The following is a 17626-nucleotide window of genomic DNA, read 5'->3' on the forward strand; positions in this document are numbered from 1 at the left end:
AAGAACAGGAAAACAAAGATATAATAATAACATCTGAAGTACACGGAACAGGCTTACTGAAATACGCGACAATACAACACTGAAAACATGCAATATAATGCAAACCTAGGAAATTAACATGAGAAGGGAGGCTCTAGGAGTGATACCATTGGCTTGAAAGGGTCATGTGATGCAGCAAAGAGTCATGGGTAGAGATTCGACAGAGATGCAAATTAGGACAAAAGCAGAACAGTCCAATTTTTTTGTCTTTTCAGAAATACATTATCAAAATTTGATAATTTGGCTACATCCCACCACGCACTCTACCGATAGCATCACTGAGCAGCTGTTATATGCAAATAACTATGTCCTACAAAAAACGTTCAGTCTTTTACTAGTACTTTTTTTTTACTTTTAAATGATGTTCTATGACGCAGCACTGACAGAGAGAAAGCAAAAGCAAGAGATAGAGAGAAAAAGAAGAAAGAGTAACACAAGTTGTTCCTAATAAACATTCAACATGCTTCAACAGTTCTCTAAAAAATCTAAGCAACAGAGAATTTCTTTTTTGTTATCCATTTTCTTTTTTTCTTTTTTTGTTAATTTAATGTGGCTCTCTGAAACAAAAGTGAGCACCCAATCCTCCCTGAGGTGCTTTGAACCAGGGTGGGGAGGTGGTCAGGGTTTTCGGAGAGCCAGAGCCAGAGTCCGAAGGGCTTCATCAGGGTTGTCTGCAGTAGTCAGTCATTGGAAAGGGCCAAACGGAGGAGCCAGTCAGGGATCTCAGGATGTGGTCATGGAAGTTGGGTCAGTCCACATAGCCGCCACGTCTCTGAACCTAAAGGAGAATGATTGGAAATGATTTTCAGTCCAGTTCTTGTGTAATTCAGCATACCTCACCCCATTTCCCCGTTTCCTTTCCTTAAAAATGGCTTATTGACTGCCACCCTTCAACTGAGACCATTTCTAAAGGTCCAAATGTATCGCTCAGGTCCTGTATCAGGTGTTTACTGGATTTTTTACAGTTTCTTAAGGACATGATTTTCAGATATTGTTCATCTGCTGTAGATAGTTTTTAAAATTTTTACAGATGTATTTGAAGTTCGGTAACTCAAAAGTACTATTTTATGCATTTTTATGTTTTAAAATACCATTTTATATTTATCTTTGGTATTTTTCATAGATTGAGTTATAGAAATATTTGCCTTTGTGATAGGCTGCTAGAAACAAAGAGCCTAAATATACAATTTAAAATATAAAGAAATGGGGGATGGCTCAAAACTCTTGCACATTACTATTTATTTATGATGTAATTTTAAACAGTTATGGTAGTAAAACATGTGATGTTACAAAGCAAAACATTGATGGAAAGGCAATTAAAAACAAAGAATAAAATAAACAAACAACACTCACTGAGAGCTCATTAAGAGAAGAAAAAAGTGCTTTTGCAAAATCTTGACAAAGTGAGAGCAGCTAATTAGGCACTAATTCAAAAGATATCATCCATGTTCACAAGGAGGAAGTTTTTCACATTTTTCTCTTTGTTTGGGCTATTTTTGCAGTCAAACAGTCACTGATCTCTGACCTTGCATTGATGAGATACTGGGCCAGGCTGATGTTGGCGGGAGTCCCTGTGATGGTAATCTGGCGTTCCGATGACCCTTCCATGGCGTTAGCTATTTTGATCTGCGCCCCAGACATCTGACGGATCTCGTTGATTTTGGTTCCCTGGCGTCCGATTATGCAGCCTATTAGCTGGGAAGAAAAGAGGATGGGACATAAAAGAGACATTTGATTGATTCTCAGTGGAGCGTGTGAGTACTGGCCAGTCTTTGACAGCTTTTCAACTATAACTTAGATGCTCCTTATTTAGGTCCAACAAGTCTTTTCCATTAAGGACATTCACTTTGCAAAGCTAACTGCCTTTGGCTGCACTTTGTCTATAATTGTTGCAGTTGAATTGCTGTCACATTGCATAGCTGGAAACTTCAGCAGGAAGCCATGTGAAAAGATGATAAAACAGAGCATGTCTGGGAGTTTGTGCTTTGATAACCAGTTTTACCAGTTTAATGCAGACTTTCTGTTGTTTTATTTATTCCTTTGTAGCAGTTTTGAGCATTCACCCCGATTATAGCTTTAGGGAGTGACAAAACAGCAGAAAGTGGGCCCAAATTACCCAAACTGCTGAATAAGTGTGACTGAAAAAGACAACAGTATTTCTGCAACAGCATTCACAATATTGACTTGCCTGAAGCCTGATAATGGATAACCTGATTCTCTGTCAGATTTCGTGAAAAATGTCTCATTTTAAACCACTGCTGTTTGCAAGTTTCGTTAAACCTTTTCGTCAGGAAAAAATGAAAGTGACGAATGGTGAGTGAAAGCGCATTGTCGGGTGTCTGCATATCATGACAAATGTACTCACATCATTGGGAATGGTGAGTTCATGAGTACTGGCCTGGTTACTGGCATCCAGACCTGCTGCTGAACACAGGAAGCAGACAGAAAGAGTGGAGGAAAGGGAAAGGACATAAAGTACAGTTTGGCACGTTAAGGAGGCAAACTGCGATTATCTACTATAAAATACTATGTTATCTATAAACCAGCAGCAAACGCATGTCACTGGGAATGTGGCTCAGCCCTATGCAGAGCCTATGCAATACACAAATTTGAGTTCTAACTTTTGAAGAAGAAAAATCCAAGACAACTGCAATTCTATACAATAAGGAAACTAAGGGAAAAACAAAAAACAAAAGAAGCCTCAACATCAACAAGAGCAGACCACCAGCAGGCCATGTCAATGGCAGTGAACCACAGAGACCATTAGGAGGAGAACAACGAGAAGAAGAAAGAAAGGACAGAGACAGGAAAAGAAGAGAAAGAGAAAAAAAGGAGGAAGAGAATGTGTTCGTCTCTACAGGTAAAAATGAGAGAAGGATCTTTGGTGAAGAGGGTCATTGTGTAGGTGGGTACGTACCGGGGAAGGCAGGGGTGGTCTGTCCGAGGGGGGTAAAGGGGGTTTGCTGCATAGCCAACTGGTGGAGCTTGCTCAACTGCTGAGGGGGGGAGGAGGAGGACAGCAGAGCTATGAGGTCATCGTTAAAAACGCACTCTGACACGCACACGCTCACCAGACACATACACGCACGCACAAAGGTCAGTCCGAAATGCTACAAGAGTAAAGTAAGGATCTGAGGAGAAGTAACAACACTGACAGGTGAAGGACAAAGACAGAAAGAAAAGAGAGAGACCATGAAAGAAAGACAGAAGAAGAAGAGGAGAACCTCATGAAGGACTTGGCCTGAGATTGGAGCATTTGGGAGGATTTCATAAGCCCCGCCCCTCATTGTTACTGTTGCTACACATGGAACAGTCTATGTTGAAACTGCAGTTTAGGGAATAAAATGTCACTGTGCTGTTCTGGCCTGGAATCCTGCACTTGCTAAAATAATTGCTGCAGTTCTGAAATAGACCTTTGCAGTTGTTAAACTAAACTCTTGAAACTCTGCATTTCTAGAATAGAACTCTGCAATCAATCAATCACTCTGCACAGGTTCACATTCAGAATCTGGTGACCACAGATGAGAGTTTTAGTAGCAGAAGCATTCTGGTTGCCATATGTAATGTGCTTCTTGTCTGATTTTTATTTGCCTTTTTTTTTTAAAGCAGGTGTTGTTTGAATGCAGATAAACAGTCTGTGTGGAGAGCAAAAGAGGGTATGAAATTATGAAACTAGTGACTATCACTTAAAGCCATACAAACTGAAAGTGATTTGCAGCAACTTGCTGAGCAGAAACTGCAGAATTTGAATGACATTCCACGACTTCAAGCACCTGCCAACGACACTACTGGTGACGCGAAGTGGACAGGACCTGGGATAAGCTTTTCTCAACTTCCAAGTGAGTGATTAAAGCTACAAGCAATGAGAGAGAAAAATACCTTTGAGATATGACCTGGTGGTAACAACATTAGAGGATTATCTAGGCAACTGAAGCCTTGAATGTCCACAAGCGAACAACCAACCAGCTGAGTTGGGGATCTTGTTAGGATGACTCCTGGATACCTCCTGTAATGCGTTGCCAGTAAATGGATATCTGGAATAGGCTGCATAGGTAACTGTGATCCAACTTTAGATAGTCGAGGATAGTGGATGGATGGGTGGATGTTTGCCAATGTAATCCCCTGATGTCACCTTCCCCTAATGCCTAATATCACCTGTCAGTAAATCAATCATGCTCATGAGTTTACATTTTCTAACAGCTGTAACTTTACATTTTGAATGTTTACCACCAACTGGTCATGACAGATGGCTGCTGCTCCTTGAACCTGAATCTGCTGGAGGTTTCTTCCTTTTAAAAGGGAGCTTTTTCCTCCCACTCTCACCAAGTGCTTGCCCACAGGGGATTATCTTTAAGATAAATAACTCAAATTGGAGGTGAGTTGAACACTGAGAGTTTCAAAACCTTCTTGTATTCAAAGTCATCTTTACCATCAAAGCAGCCGTTTTAATCAATGAAAATTCCTCATTTTGGGATTCCATACAGTTTCCTTTCTACTTGCAAAAACAGCATTTTTCCTCTTCTTCGTCTTGAGCTTGTTTGAAGATGCCAACAAATGGAAAGTTTAATTAAAGTTAGTTAGTTTAATTAAAATTAAATTGTAAAAAGAAATGGAGTGGAGGTCAGGAGCCGATCTGAAGTCCATCAAGAACTTCAAGACTAATCTGATAACTTCTTCAGGCCAAGCCCCATGAGGTTTAATGCCAATCAGAGGGCACAGAGGCAAGAATAAGAAAAGTTAGAAACATAGGAAATAACATATCAGAATAAAAGCTGTATTAATATTAACAATTAATATTAATAAGGGTGGAAAGAAAGTAAGAAAATCTGGATGCAGCGAGACAGAGTTATAGAGGGTGCAAGGTTGACTGCCTCGTGGGGCACTCACATCTGGATGTGGGATGGCATACTGTCCTTGAATGGTATACGCCTGCAAACATGAGGAGAAGAGCTCACTGTTATGATCCCACAAGACACATTATTCAATAAGTTCTGAAAAGCTAAATAAACAAAAGTGGACTGAAACAAAATATAAATCAAGAAAAAAATGAACTGTCGACATTTCTACAGCTCAAGGACAACATAGACTTAAATGTTTTTTTATATCTCATGAGTCATATTACATGTAAGACATGCATTACAGATTTCCTGTCAAGTTCTCCTACAATTCATCAATCAAATCCAGTTGAACTAAATAAAAAAGGGACAAATCAGACAGCAGGAAGGTGATTGGGAGGGTGTGGAGTAAACCAGAGGAGCGACCCTGAGGGGAGTAAGGTGTCGTGTCCTATTGGACATGTGGTTTATAAGAGCCACAGAGGTCAGAACTGAGCAAAATTGAATTTTATCCCACAAGATACAAACCTGATTTTTAATATAAGAATAAAAACACACCAAGTCTGTGGCTTCTGCTTTAGATATTTTACTGCCTTTCTCAATAGTCTGACGTCAACCACTAAAATCTAAAAACAAACAAACAAATTATAGATGCTATACAGGAATGTAGTTAAAGTGATTAATCAGTTAGTCAATCCACAAGAACTTTGCCTGCAACTATTTGAATAACTGAATATTTTAATTAAAAATCTGCCTCCGGACTCCTGTTATGGGTTCCTGTATTAAGTTTTTCCACTCTTAAAGGTAATTAAAGGGAAGTATTGAATCTTTTGACTCAAACCTGACCTGAATAACATAGAGCTGAAGCAGTTTTTTTATTCATAGACTTGTCAACCAGCAGTAATTTGCACAGCTGAATATAAATATAGCCAAGTTTCCACAAATTCAAGCTTTTTGGATGTGAATATTTATTAATTTAGATGACTCTGAAGATTTTTCCTTCACAGTTTTGCCCTGTTTTATAATTGATGTAACCACCAAGCAGGGGTGCCAGTTTAACTCACAGTGTTTCTCAAGTGATTCATATACCTAAGGCTGTTGCAGAGGCACAGGTGTGAATCTGCCCCAGGCCATTTGCTGGGTGTTTTCACCATTGTCCTGTTATAGCAGAGGATAGAAAGCCTCCAACCTACTGATCAGCAAAGCTGAGGGGAACATAGCCTATAGTAAAAAATAAGCTCTAGTTAATTGGAGCTAAAGTAAAGAAAAGCAAGACCTGTGTTTGTGCGCGTGTGTCTTAATAATAATAATACTATTAACAAATATCAATATAAATTTTTTTTGCTTTAAACAGACAGATTTCTAAATTATTGGTGTTTTCTTCCTTTTGTTATAGATGATCTAAAAATGTGTTTAGCACTCTACAAGTGAGCCAGACACACCTCACTTGTAGCCAAAACCTACAGCTCAAAAGCAGTTTTTGGATTACTCTAAAAACAAAAAAACTTGCTTTCCATTAGCCGCCTCTGAGCAGAGAAGCCCCACCCTACTGTTTTTTAATGAGGAGTGGCCAATCACAAGATAGCTTGCTTGACCAATGGATTTCCATAAAAGGAAAGGAGCTGCACGTGTCTCAGTATAAGATAAACTGGGATTATTTTTAACTGTGAATCATACAAAGCTGCTCTATTAGAGTCCAAAAATAAAAAATTGTACTTTGAAATGAATAAAATATAATTAATATAAGCTGCTGCTTCATTTGTTGTCCTGCCATACTACTCCTATCCACTAGCTGCTGCCACTGAGTTTCCCTTCCCCTGCAGACCACCTTATATAGCAACACACCTTGCTCCTGTGAGCCTCCCCATTGTGGCTGGCTCTGTTGCTATGAGCTCCTTTACGCCCTATGTCTGTTTATGGCTGAAGTAGAATTACAGTAGTATATTTGTGTATTTTTACTGCTGTTGGTTCCAAACTAAGAAAAAGCTGTGTTTCCAAGAGTATCTACTCTAGAGGATTTTTCCTGTCTTGGTCACTTGGTTACTGTTTTAGGCTTTAGAGTAAAGTTTAATTTCCCCAAGCTTCATCAAGCTTAACATTTGTTTTTCCTGATTTTCTTTTAGACTTTTAAGCAGAGTATTTTCATCTAGAAGCACCAGCATCCATTTTCACTAAATAAAAGGTAAGTCACCTGATGGATCCTCTGACTCAGATGAGCTGAACGCAATTGATCTCAGTTCTGGTTCGAGTGGCTGGGGGTGATGGATGACAGTTTTAAAACAAATAAAAGCAGTGAGGGTTTCATGCTAGTTGGGATTTGGGTGGGTGAGGGGAGTGAGGAAGGGAGGAAAAGTGAGTAAAACCTGGTGCGACACTAACAGGCAGTGGCTGGTGCTGCAGTAAGAGGCTGAGGTTGGCTGTGGACGCCCCCAGTGGGTCTGCTCTTACCTGGCCACCTGAAAAAATGACAGGGGTGGAGGCAGGCTTGGGGCGGTAGGGGATGGTGGCACCTTTCGGTGGGGACTGAGGAGAGCAAAGGAGGAGAGAGTGGGGGGAAGAAGAAGAAGGGGCGGGATGTGGAGAGAGTGTTAGAACGGGAAGACAGAAAATAATAGAGAGAGAGAAAGAAAGAAGTTGCATAAAGTGAGACCAGAAGGGAGAGTGCCTTAGGGAAGACAACCTGTGGACACCCACACAAAAAGTGCTCTTCACTGTGCGTTCATGCTGACATTACATGTCCAAATCGTGGTTCAGTGCACAACTAAACTTGGATTTACCTGGAACACCACTTTCAACTGGATAATGATGACTCAACATATTGTTATTTAACTTTTGTTTTTCTTAAGTCTAGAGACTTACAGTCATGTCACAAATGTCCTAGTATCCATGGCTGGTGCCATCATGAAGGCCCAATGGAGAACTGGCTGTGCAGATAGTTCAAATTAATGGTGCAAGAAAAAGAGAGACACCTAAATACCGTGTAGCCCTTTGATCCAAAGCATTTTTTTTTCCATTTTCGACACAGAATTACAAGAAGGTAACAATACTTTTGTCAAAAACATCAAATATATGCCTCCTGCTTTGATCTTTTGGGTGAATTTTTCTTACTGATACATCAGGCTTTAACCCTGTCATGCATGAATTATGACAACCTCAATCAGGATGACACATCAGTGTCCAGTGTAGTGGTTAATGTGTAAGTACACACTGACACAAATACAAGAAAACAGTCTTTGAATAGCTGTCCACTGTAGTGACCACTGTGCGTGAAAGGGTTAATGCTATTTATGCTGTTCACAGGTAAGTCCAACACTTAATTATCTCAGCAACTATGAGACAGATTGCTGTGAAAGTTTGCACCAACATCCACCTTCATTAGAAGATGATATAAATATCATAAGTTAAAGCTTTCAGTGATCCAAACTAGCTTAAACACAATCCTGAGTTTAATCTTGGATTTAATAAACTACACTTCATGGCTATAAAAATTAAATCTGTAATTGTAATATCTTTAGGCTGACTCTAAAACTGAGGTTGGGTGGGATTTTAACACTTGACTTGTAATAAGGGGTAAATGTGAGATAGTGATCGATTGAGCTCAGCAGTGACTGCCCACTTTTTTAAGAAGTCCGGTTCCAGGAGTGAACTTTCTCTGTTAATGTTTCATAAGATCCTTACATAAAGAGTTTTAAGCCTTGATCTAAGCCATGACCACTGTAAAGCCATGCTGACCATTAGAAAATTAGATTTGGATAAAAAAAAAAAAACCCAGGAAAATAATAATAATAAAAATAGACAGAGGTACAAGACTATGTACATAATTACTTTTTAGGGTTAGGAAACAACTTATCCCATAATGCACTAGAAATGGGATTGGCTTCCAGCCTGTCTAAATCTCCTCCTTTTCATTGTCACAGCTTTCAGAGTTTGTAAGGTTGTAGTATTGTTTTTGATGGTGCTTAGTTCTTGGCTGCAGTCACCGCAAGTTTTACACTCACTAACCAACCTGATGTTCGTAGGTTTAAACAGTGACTTTCACAAAACAGAGAAATTGCTGTTTCAGTTCAGGAAAGTGGAAGAGTATTCTTTCCCCCCAAAGTTACGACTAAACTGTGTTTTTGCTAAAACAAAGTTGATCTCATATGTCAGTACTGGCATTTCTAAAGGCCTATACAGAACAGATGGGAGAAACACCCTTCAGCTCTGTTATGAGTGTTGCTGTTGCATAGTTTGTCCACCAGAGGGCACTCCACAACTTCCCTCTTGGCAACACATGTTTGGAACACCACAAAGAGATCAACCAGCTGACGAGCAGAATCAGACCAAGCATAATAATTCATGACTTGTTGTGACAATGACGCATGGTAACTTTTGAACTATACTGTCATATTATCTCAGTAAGGATTCATAAATAACGACACATAACTTCGTAACTCTGTTTGAGTTTCATATCTGTGAAAGAAAATTTATTGTCCAATATACTGGGTTTCTACCAAATACAGTATCGGCATTGGTACTGGTATCAATATCACTACTGGTATTGGCCTTAAAAATCCTGTATTTATGGACTATAGGTGTAATGCCGAGTTATGGTTTCTAAAGGAGAGATTATCATCGTTTCACAGTGTCGCAGGTTGTAGTAAGTTGACTCACAGCATTATGGTAATAATCGAAATCCCTATGAACAATATGAATGGGAATGGGATTTTTGGAAGCTCACTGTTGAGCTCTATAAGGTTTCTTCACTGTCGGCTTTACCATACAATTCAAGTGAAGTAAACCTTTCCATTGTGACTGTGGTATTACTAGATTGCTGTGTGGTTTATTTTCTGGTTTGGAGGAAGTCTGTACTTCAGTTTTTCCTGAGTGAAATTTTAGTGTTTTATCCTCAAGTTAGCATTTATTTAAAGCTATCCATATTTAAGTCCCCGGTCTTTGTATGAACTGTAATAACCCAGCTAATTAGCATTAGTTCACAAATTGGCACTACACCCCAAATTTGAGGCTTCAGAATAGGAGTTCACAAAAACAAAGAGTTTCTTTATGATGACTGTGTACATCTTTTATGTACAGCTTATGGCCTGAACCTATTTACAGATGTGTCAGTTCGTTATCTGTAAACAAAAATCACCCAAAAGTCCACACACGAGGTCTTAAGGCTGCTGTTTTCGACCTATGGAAACCTGCTTTCCTCCCGACTGTGCAAACATTAAGTCAGTGCAGGACATTTGCACGTCTCTGGCGTCATGTACTGAGTACTTGGTGTCGCATTTGCCATCTAAAAGGCAAAGAAATGTGTCTGCAGCAGTGCAGTAATGTTAATAATCCAGACTTGCAAACATAAACAATATAAAAACATGCGGATACATTAAATGTGAAAAATTACATTTAGAAACAAATCTTTGGATACAGCAGAAACTCTAGGAGTAAATTACTTTAAAAAGTGTAGTCAAGCCTCTGAATTCTCCGTATCAAACTAATTTTCAGCTACATAACATTTCTTTCATGTCCCCTGTGTGGCCACCCCACCCCCCTCACCGTACCTCGAGCAACACCACACATATCTGTTTGACACACTGGATGATGGCCTCGGGGGCCCCTGAGATTGTCACCGCTCTCTCAGTGGAGTTGGGGAGCATGTCTCCTGCCACCTGGACCTGAGCTCCTGTGGACTGGAGGCAAGAAAGAAACATTTTTTAAAAAATTAATATCATCTCATTACATGAGCCTGCATCCCTTCAAACTGAGCAGAAACCGATATGGGAGAGCAAAATGAGCTCTTGGAGCAGTGCACACCGGGTATTTTGCAAGACTGAACACTTAAATGGAAACTACATGAACCAGAAATGTGGGATTTGGGAAGCTTACATGGGAGCTATATGAGGGATAAATATAAGCATATCCTCTGGCAGTGTCATTATTTTAAAAAACATGATTGATTTTATGTTTATGGACATCGTTAGGATGAAAAATGTGCCGCCACCTCTCTCATTTCTTTGATTTTGGAGCCTCCTTTGCCGATGAGGGATCCACACTGGCTGGCTGGGACGACGAGCCTCAGGGTTACGGGGGGTTTGCTGGTGGCTGGGCTGTTGCTCATGGAGTTGATAATATCCTGCGGGCGAGGAAAGGCCACATTTTGTCAGATGCGATGACTTTCATAGTGTTTTTCTGTCTGTGAAGTGGAGGCTTTGTAATAAATCTACCTTCATGGTTCTTAACTCACCATCAGCGCTTTGAGAAAACTCTTTGCTTCGGCACAAAATGACCTTTAAAAAGCTAGAATGATGTTTACTTTTTGGCAATAACATCTCTTCATACTTTTAAGTTGCTGCTTTTATTAATATTGTTCTAATAAACAGGGTTAAAGCCTCTGTATTTCAGTATGATGCTACTTTAAAATTGACCATTTTATCTGTTGGCTATAATTATAATATTTTCCACCTAATCTATTTTATAAGGTACTGTACAGCCAGTGTACAGCAGTAGAAACTGACCAAAGCAGTATTATTAATATGATCCTATTTAATAATGAAGCACTAACAGAAGGTATCCTGTTGAGATGACAGTGCAAAAAGGCAAATTTGGCTGCCAGAGCCGTAAGAGAGTTTACTTAAATAAATCAGTGCCACTGAAGCATAAAATCCTGATACACTGTCCAAAAATCCTATTTCAAGAAATATAATTAAGTCTAGTTATTGCAAGAGAAAGCTCGTCCTTTGCATTTAGCTAAAATTAACTCCAAGTTGTTTATCAAGTAAAGGAAACTGAAAAAGAGTTTATCATAGAACCATGTAAATGTATGATTGCCACACATGGAAGTCTCGATTGTTTTATTTCTGCCGTCATGATCTCGTGTATTACCCCGGTTTATTATGTAATAGCATAATTAACATGCACCATTATGCCCTTGTGGCAGAGACAGCTGTGGTTGCTGTCACAGGCTGGGTCTCCGACCCAGCACTCTGAGTTTTCTTTGTATTTTTTGATATGTTATTAGTTTGTGTCATTTCCTATTTGCCTTTAGTTTAGGCAGTTATTGTTCCTGGGTTTTCTATGTTTTGGGGTTTTCTATTTATTTCATCACGTATTAGGTCTGTTAAGTTGTGTTGTCATTTCCTGTTTTATTCTGACAATGTCATGTGTTCTTTGTTCATTGTATTTAGCTTTCCTCTCCTGGTCCTGTCATTAGGTTTATGTCTGTCAGCTGTTTTCCCCCATGTGTCGCCACTTCCCCTGATCACCTCATGTCTGTATTTAAGCCTTTTGTTTTCTTCATGCCATTGTCAGTTCGTCTGTTTATCTCACCAGAGTTACATTCATAGTCTTAGCCTGTTTATTTTCCACCTCAATCATAGTTATAGTTTTTGGTCTTAGTACCTTTAGTGTTTTGTTTCTTAGTGTTTTGCCAGCTTAGTGTTTTGTTTCTTAGTGTTTTGCCTGTTTGCTTTGGTCTCTTGGTTCATTTCCTGTCGTCATCGCAATAAAGGTTCACTTTTCTGTTAATCATTACTATTCCTCGTCATCATCTGCTTTTGGGTCCTGTTTCCGCACACATCGGCGCACCCCGCCGTGACAGATGCAGGATTTTTACAAGTTTAATGGGCAAATGCATGTCCAAATCATGTGCATATGACTTCTTTTGAGGAGAAAAAAAGGTGAAAGGGTGAAGGTAGGGGCTTTTAATGATACAGTGGTCCCTTGTTTATTGCGGGAGTTACGTTCCAAAAATAACCTGCGATAGGTGAAATCCGCGAAGTCGCCAACTTTATTTCTTACAATTATTATAGACGTTTTAAGGCTGTAAAACCCCTCACTACAAGCTTTATACACTTTTCTCAGACAGGCATGAACATTTTCACACTTTTCTCTTTTGTTTACACACTCTCAAAGTTCAAACCTTCGTAGAAAAATAAGTCCAGTATTATAGAATGAAACCAAAGCACCCGTGGCTTCCTTTGACGGTGCAAAACGTTTCGTCGACATTGTTGTGTTTGTTGTGTTTGTTGGGGAGAAAACTTACAAACATACAGTACAGCACTTCAGAGTCACACTGCTAGCGATAGAAGATTTATGTAAATTTGACAAGCCGAACGCATTCTGTACTGTACAGGAGACACTGCACAATGGTCTACAGCCAATCAGGACGCAGAACACAATGTGCCGTAAAAAAACAAAAACAAAAACAAAACATGGAAAATTGCACAAAAAAATCCACGAAACAGCAAGACCACGAAAAGTGAACCGGGTTATAGCGAGGGACCACTGTACCAGACTTCAAGTGTTTTGGCATTGAGAAGTCAAATTTCTGCAACTTTGAAAAGTTCTATGAAGATCTGCTGCTGGGATATGCGATTGTTGTTTTGCATATTCTTGCTGAAATAAGCAACAACGTCGGTGAAAAACACTTTGTCTGGCTGGCAGCGTTGCTCTAAAACCTGTGTGCTTTGTTTAGCATTAATGGGGCCTTCACAGATGTGCTGCATGCTAATACCACGTCCGCTGGCAGCAGTTTCAAGCCTCACCTGGCTGGAGCCTTTCTGTGTGGAGTAGATGATCTTCCTGTGCCTACATGTATTTCCCACAAGCTAGCTGTGAACAAAGTTCTGCATAATAGTGCTTTGAGTAAAGCCCTGTATAAATGCATATAAATTGCATTGTTGCAGGCACAACACTCAATTAGCATCACAGATTCTGGCTTTTAAACTTATCATTGATAACAATACAGATCTTCTTATCTAGAGAGCGTGACATCCATGATTCCTAAAAAATAAAAAATAAAAAGCTTCTCAGTTTGCCAATTTAATATGCAGTCCGTGAAATATTTTCACTTAAATAGAGCATTTAAATGATTAACATTCTGTAGTCCCTGTTCACCTATAGTACACAGAGCAAACACAACATTTATTTTAATGGGGGTTGTAAAAGTACAAAGTACAGTGATTACTACCACCTGTCATTAAAGGAGGAAAAGATAAATATTTCAGAAATCTGTCAAAAACGCGTTTAAAACTAAACGTATCATTATTGAGCAAAGACTGTAATATTTTTTTTAAAAATGTGCTTTGCCTTTTTTCACCTTTTTTTGTAAATGGACTCCATTCATGGATAATTGATTAAGAGTGATGAAAATTCTTATTTTTAGCATTAAAACTATAATTTAAATTAAAGAGCCTGCACATGCTGGTGAATTAACCCTTACAGGGACATAAACCTTACATGGGGTGGGGTTCTAATAATTTGGTAAGCGTTGCATGTGCGTAGCTTCACACTTACTAAACAGTGAATTCAGGCATAATCGATAACACCTTGACTACACTAATATGTGAGTGTAGCTGAGTTGCAGAGTTAAACAAAATCAAGTGACTTGTGTTTGCGTCGTAGTACGACACCTGACCCTGAAATCTCCACACTTACTTAAAGCTGCACTTGTGTGCAGCGCCTGAATAATAAGTGGTTGAGTCTATCTATTGTATTATGGAGACACTTGGCTCGGTCGGGCTGAAAGTATGCTGATATGGCACCCAAATCAAAACACAGCACTGGCCCATTTTCAGAGGGTGTTGCAAGGTTAGATCAGCACATTTCTGTCCTACATATCAGGGCCAAAGCTGCTTTGTATTCCACCTGGAAATGAGTCAGTGCAGGTGCTAAAGCCGGCCTGTGGTGCTGGATTCTCTCATAAGTACGGTCGCACTCAAATGCACATAAAGCCTTTACGCCATTACTTTACATACAGTTGTAAGATTCTTGAATGCAACCACTAAGATGTTAAAGTAAAAATGTTGCTACATTTGCTAATTTTTCTTTTAAAATGTGCCATTTTAAAAAAATCTTATAGAGGAAAATGGTTCAAATTTGATTTGAAATCAGTGCTTAAATAATACCAAGTTTATTGTTGTTTTAAAAACAGATTCTTTGTGGTGTAAAATAATGAACGGTACCTCTTCAAACTTGTAGGCTATCATGGCAAAGGCCTTGAAAATGGCATCTGTTGGCCCGGTGATGGTGACTATCCGTTCAGGGCAGTTCCCCTCTGAGATGTTGATACGGGCGCCGCTCTTTAGAGTGAAAGAGAGAGCAAAAAAGCATTAAATACGTGATTATAGGACAAAAATAATTAACAAGAGTTTGAGAAAAATTCTTCTTACGTCTTCACGCATTTTCTTGACTGTCTCTCCTTTCTGAAAGCAAAGGGGAGAAAGAGCAGTGAGATGTTTTGTGCATTTCCCACCGGCGTTATCATGCTTTACATGCTCTGCTTGTTGTGCTTGTGATAAATACCTTTCCTATGATGCTTCCAACCTCCTGCAGAAACAACAGAAAGAAATGTTAGATGCCATGGGCTCCTTGAAATTAGTCTTTGTTTTCTTTGCTCTTTTTACAGATAATTGGAAGCAGAAGCAGAACAAGAAAAGACAAGTTTGAATTCGTGTGTTTGTACCTTGCCGTGCATCAGCAGCCTGATGGTGAGGGTCACATTCAGTCCACCTTCTGATTGGACCTTAATGGGCTCCATGTTGGGATTGGATGTGAAGGAAGGGGCGTGCTCACGTGACAGAGGAAGTCGAGGGCCAATGCGAGTGTGATGGTAGAGTCAGCCAACCGGTCACCTGCCAGGTAAAAGAAACGCAGACATGCAAAAATGCTTGATGCTTTCATTTTAATTTATTCTGCTTCAGTTAGTGTAGGGCAGCCATTCCCTAATTTAAATTTGACCTATCAGAGCACTTTCTACAACCCACACTGTAAAAGAAACAGAAAATGCCAGTAAATTCTACTTTTTTGTGTTAAAATTTGATGTGTGTTTAAAAAGTACGTAAAATCTGTAAAAATGTATTTTTTATTTGTATTTATTTATTTAAACGGGGCAATTCATGTTTAACGTGGTTTTAATACTGATGTGCTGCACGTAGAGTTTATAGCTGTAAACATGTATCCTTTGTTGGGCTCTTACATCCACAGTGAACAAACAAGATTTACAGCAGTCAGTTATTTAAAACCACAATACTCCGTAAATACAAACTGTGGTTGATACACTACATTATTCTAATATTTGTAAGATGGAAATGATGTTTTTTTAGTTGTGGAGGTAACTTTTATCCAGCCTTTGACCTTTACTGTGAAAAATTTAACATCTGTAATGAATTTGATATGTGAAATTCCTTTAAATTAAACATTACATTGTACTATATTTTTGTACTTATCATCCTTTTACGGTCCTCTGAGGAGTTTTAACTCTTTCTGTGCCAATAACAGGTCAGAGAAATTAAAAATAATCCTCAGAATTATATATCTCTATCTATCTATCTATCTATCTATCTATCTATCTATCTATCTATCTATCTATCTATCTATCTATCTATCTATCTATCTATCTATCTATAATAAGAAACTAAATATGTAGTAATAAATATGTAGTAATAATATAACGAAACGACATGGCTTAGTTTTTGTGGTTTTACACTTTTTTAAAAATATTAACTCATAATTTAAAACAAGCCTAACTGCAGTGCCTTCTTGGCCCACTGGGGGCCGCTGTCGGACAGAGATTCAGTGCAGCACTTTTTTTTTTTTTTTAATGGATCCAAACCATGCAAGTCTAAAGCTGTAAACATTTGCAGTCTTTGCCTTATGCTTTTATAAAAATGTAGGCCTGCATGAGAGCTTCTCTTTGGGACCCAGCTCATTATGCAGACTGTGTAAAATCACCTGGAAATGTACATTTAAAAATACTACAAACATGGTTACATTCAGTATTTTTCTTGACTGTGTGCCTAATTTGTTCTTACTAAATTTGGGAATGTCGTAAAAGAAAAAGAAAGATGTAATTTAACAAAATGGATGTGAACTGCAGTTTATAGCAACCATCACTCAAACAGCAGCAAAACAAAACTGGATTTGTTGTTGACTATTTTTAGCTGTGGATTAATCCACTCTCAGTCTCTGTGGGACTGAGTGAAAATAAACAACAGTGTATTTGCTCATAATAATGAAGAAACAGGTCAGTGCAACGGTGTGGCTCAATCCTGTGTTTTTAATAGTCTTAGAGGTGTTATAGGAAGATTATCAGGGTTTTAATGTCGCTGCTTTGTCTTTTTTTTTTTTTTAAGAAAAACTGGATTTTGCAACTTTTTTGTGCAGGTTTTGTGACACATACCTCAACTGTATTTAAAAATGACCAGTAACCACTGCACACACAGAAGCAAAGATGGGAGAAGGGGTTAAATAATAGAGGAGCATCTTGTTATTCTCCCCTTAGGTATTAAATATATCGGTAATACCACAAATATTACAGAAGACATGGAAGTGGATGGATAAGTGGTCTCCTGATCCAATGCAATAAAAGCAGTTGAAATGTAGGTCAGCATATGTCTCCGCAGTCACGAGATGAGCCATCAAACGGCGAGCGCCATATTTATTTTTATCAAGCCCATTTCAGCCAGATCGCCTCTAATTCTGCCTGACAAGTGATGTAATGACTCAGGGAGGACTCGCAGTGATGAGAGCACGCACAAGATGGCGCTATGTACCTGAACGTGGCTCTGCAGGATTTCTTTCTTCTTTTTTTTTCTTCTTTTTTTAAAATCCACAACTGGAAACTGTGCCTGCTAATAAATAAATCAGGAATATCTTGACGGGGAGAATTGTCTGATATAACAAGATTTAAATGATGATAATCCAATTTTTTTTCCAGAAGGGAAAGCCATTTTTGTGAGCCTGAATTATTAGGAAATCTATTAAAATAAATC

At 38.8% G+C, this 17626-nt stretch overlaps 1 protein-coding gene across 3 annotated transcripts; it reads right to left on the bottom strand.

The window, feature by feature from the left end:
• Nucleotides 1-762: 762 nt before the first annotated feature.
• Nucleotides 763-15393, bottom strand: LOC146608179 (poly(rC)-binding protein 3-like). Of its 3 annotated transcripts, none has more exons than XM_085347491.1 (12): nucleotides 15319-15393; nucleotides 15159-15182; nucleotides 15026-15058; nucleotides 14819-14935; nucleotides 10858-10989; nucleotides 10418-10546; nucleotides 7323-7397; nucleotides 4927-4968; nucleotides 2957-3035; nucleotides 2405-2457; nucleotides 1565-1734; nucleotides 763-817 (listed from the first exon to the last, which is right to left on the bottom strand). In XM_085347491.1, exons 1-12 carry the CDS (start codon nucleotides 15391-15393, stop codon nucleotides 763-765), a joined length of 984 nt encoding a protein of 327 aa, XP_085203617.1. The 3 variants fall into 3 exon arrangements, with proteins under 3 accessions (XP_085203617.1, XP_085203614.1, XP_085203615.1); XM_085347488.1 differs by having other exon boundaries at nucleotides 2405-2463; nucleotides 7254-7397; XM_085347489.1 differs by having other exon boundaries at nucleotides 14987-15058.
• Nucleotides 15394-17626: the final 2233 nt, after the last annotated feature.

The sequence above is a fragment of the Diplotaxodon limnothrissa genome, linkage group LG23 (genome assembly GCF_057381915.1).
Source record: "Diplotaxodon limnothrissa isolate DT_005_m linkage group LG23, D_limnothrissa_male_GT1.1, whole genome shotgun sequence".
NCBI classification, from domain to species: Eukaryota; Metazoa; Chordata; class Actinopteri; order Cichliformes; family Cichlidae; genus Diplotaxodon; species Diplotaxodon limnothrissa.

Excerpts from the sequence above, each read along its gene's own strand:
- LOC146608179 (XM_085347488.1), bottom strand. The coding sequence starts at position 15,393 with ATGGAGCCCATTAAGGTCCAATCAGAAGGTGGACTGAATGTGACCCTC. Across the intron at positions 14,936-15,025 it reads TCAAGAAAATGCGTGAAGAC|AGCGGCGCCCGTATCAACAT; the intron begins GTAAGAAGAATT and ends TTCACTCTAAAG. Across the intron at positions 7,398-10,417 it reads TATGTGTGGTGTTGCTCGAG|TCCCCACCGAAAGGTGCCAC; the intron begins GTACGGTGAGGG and ends TGCTCTCCTCAG.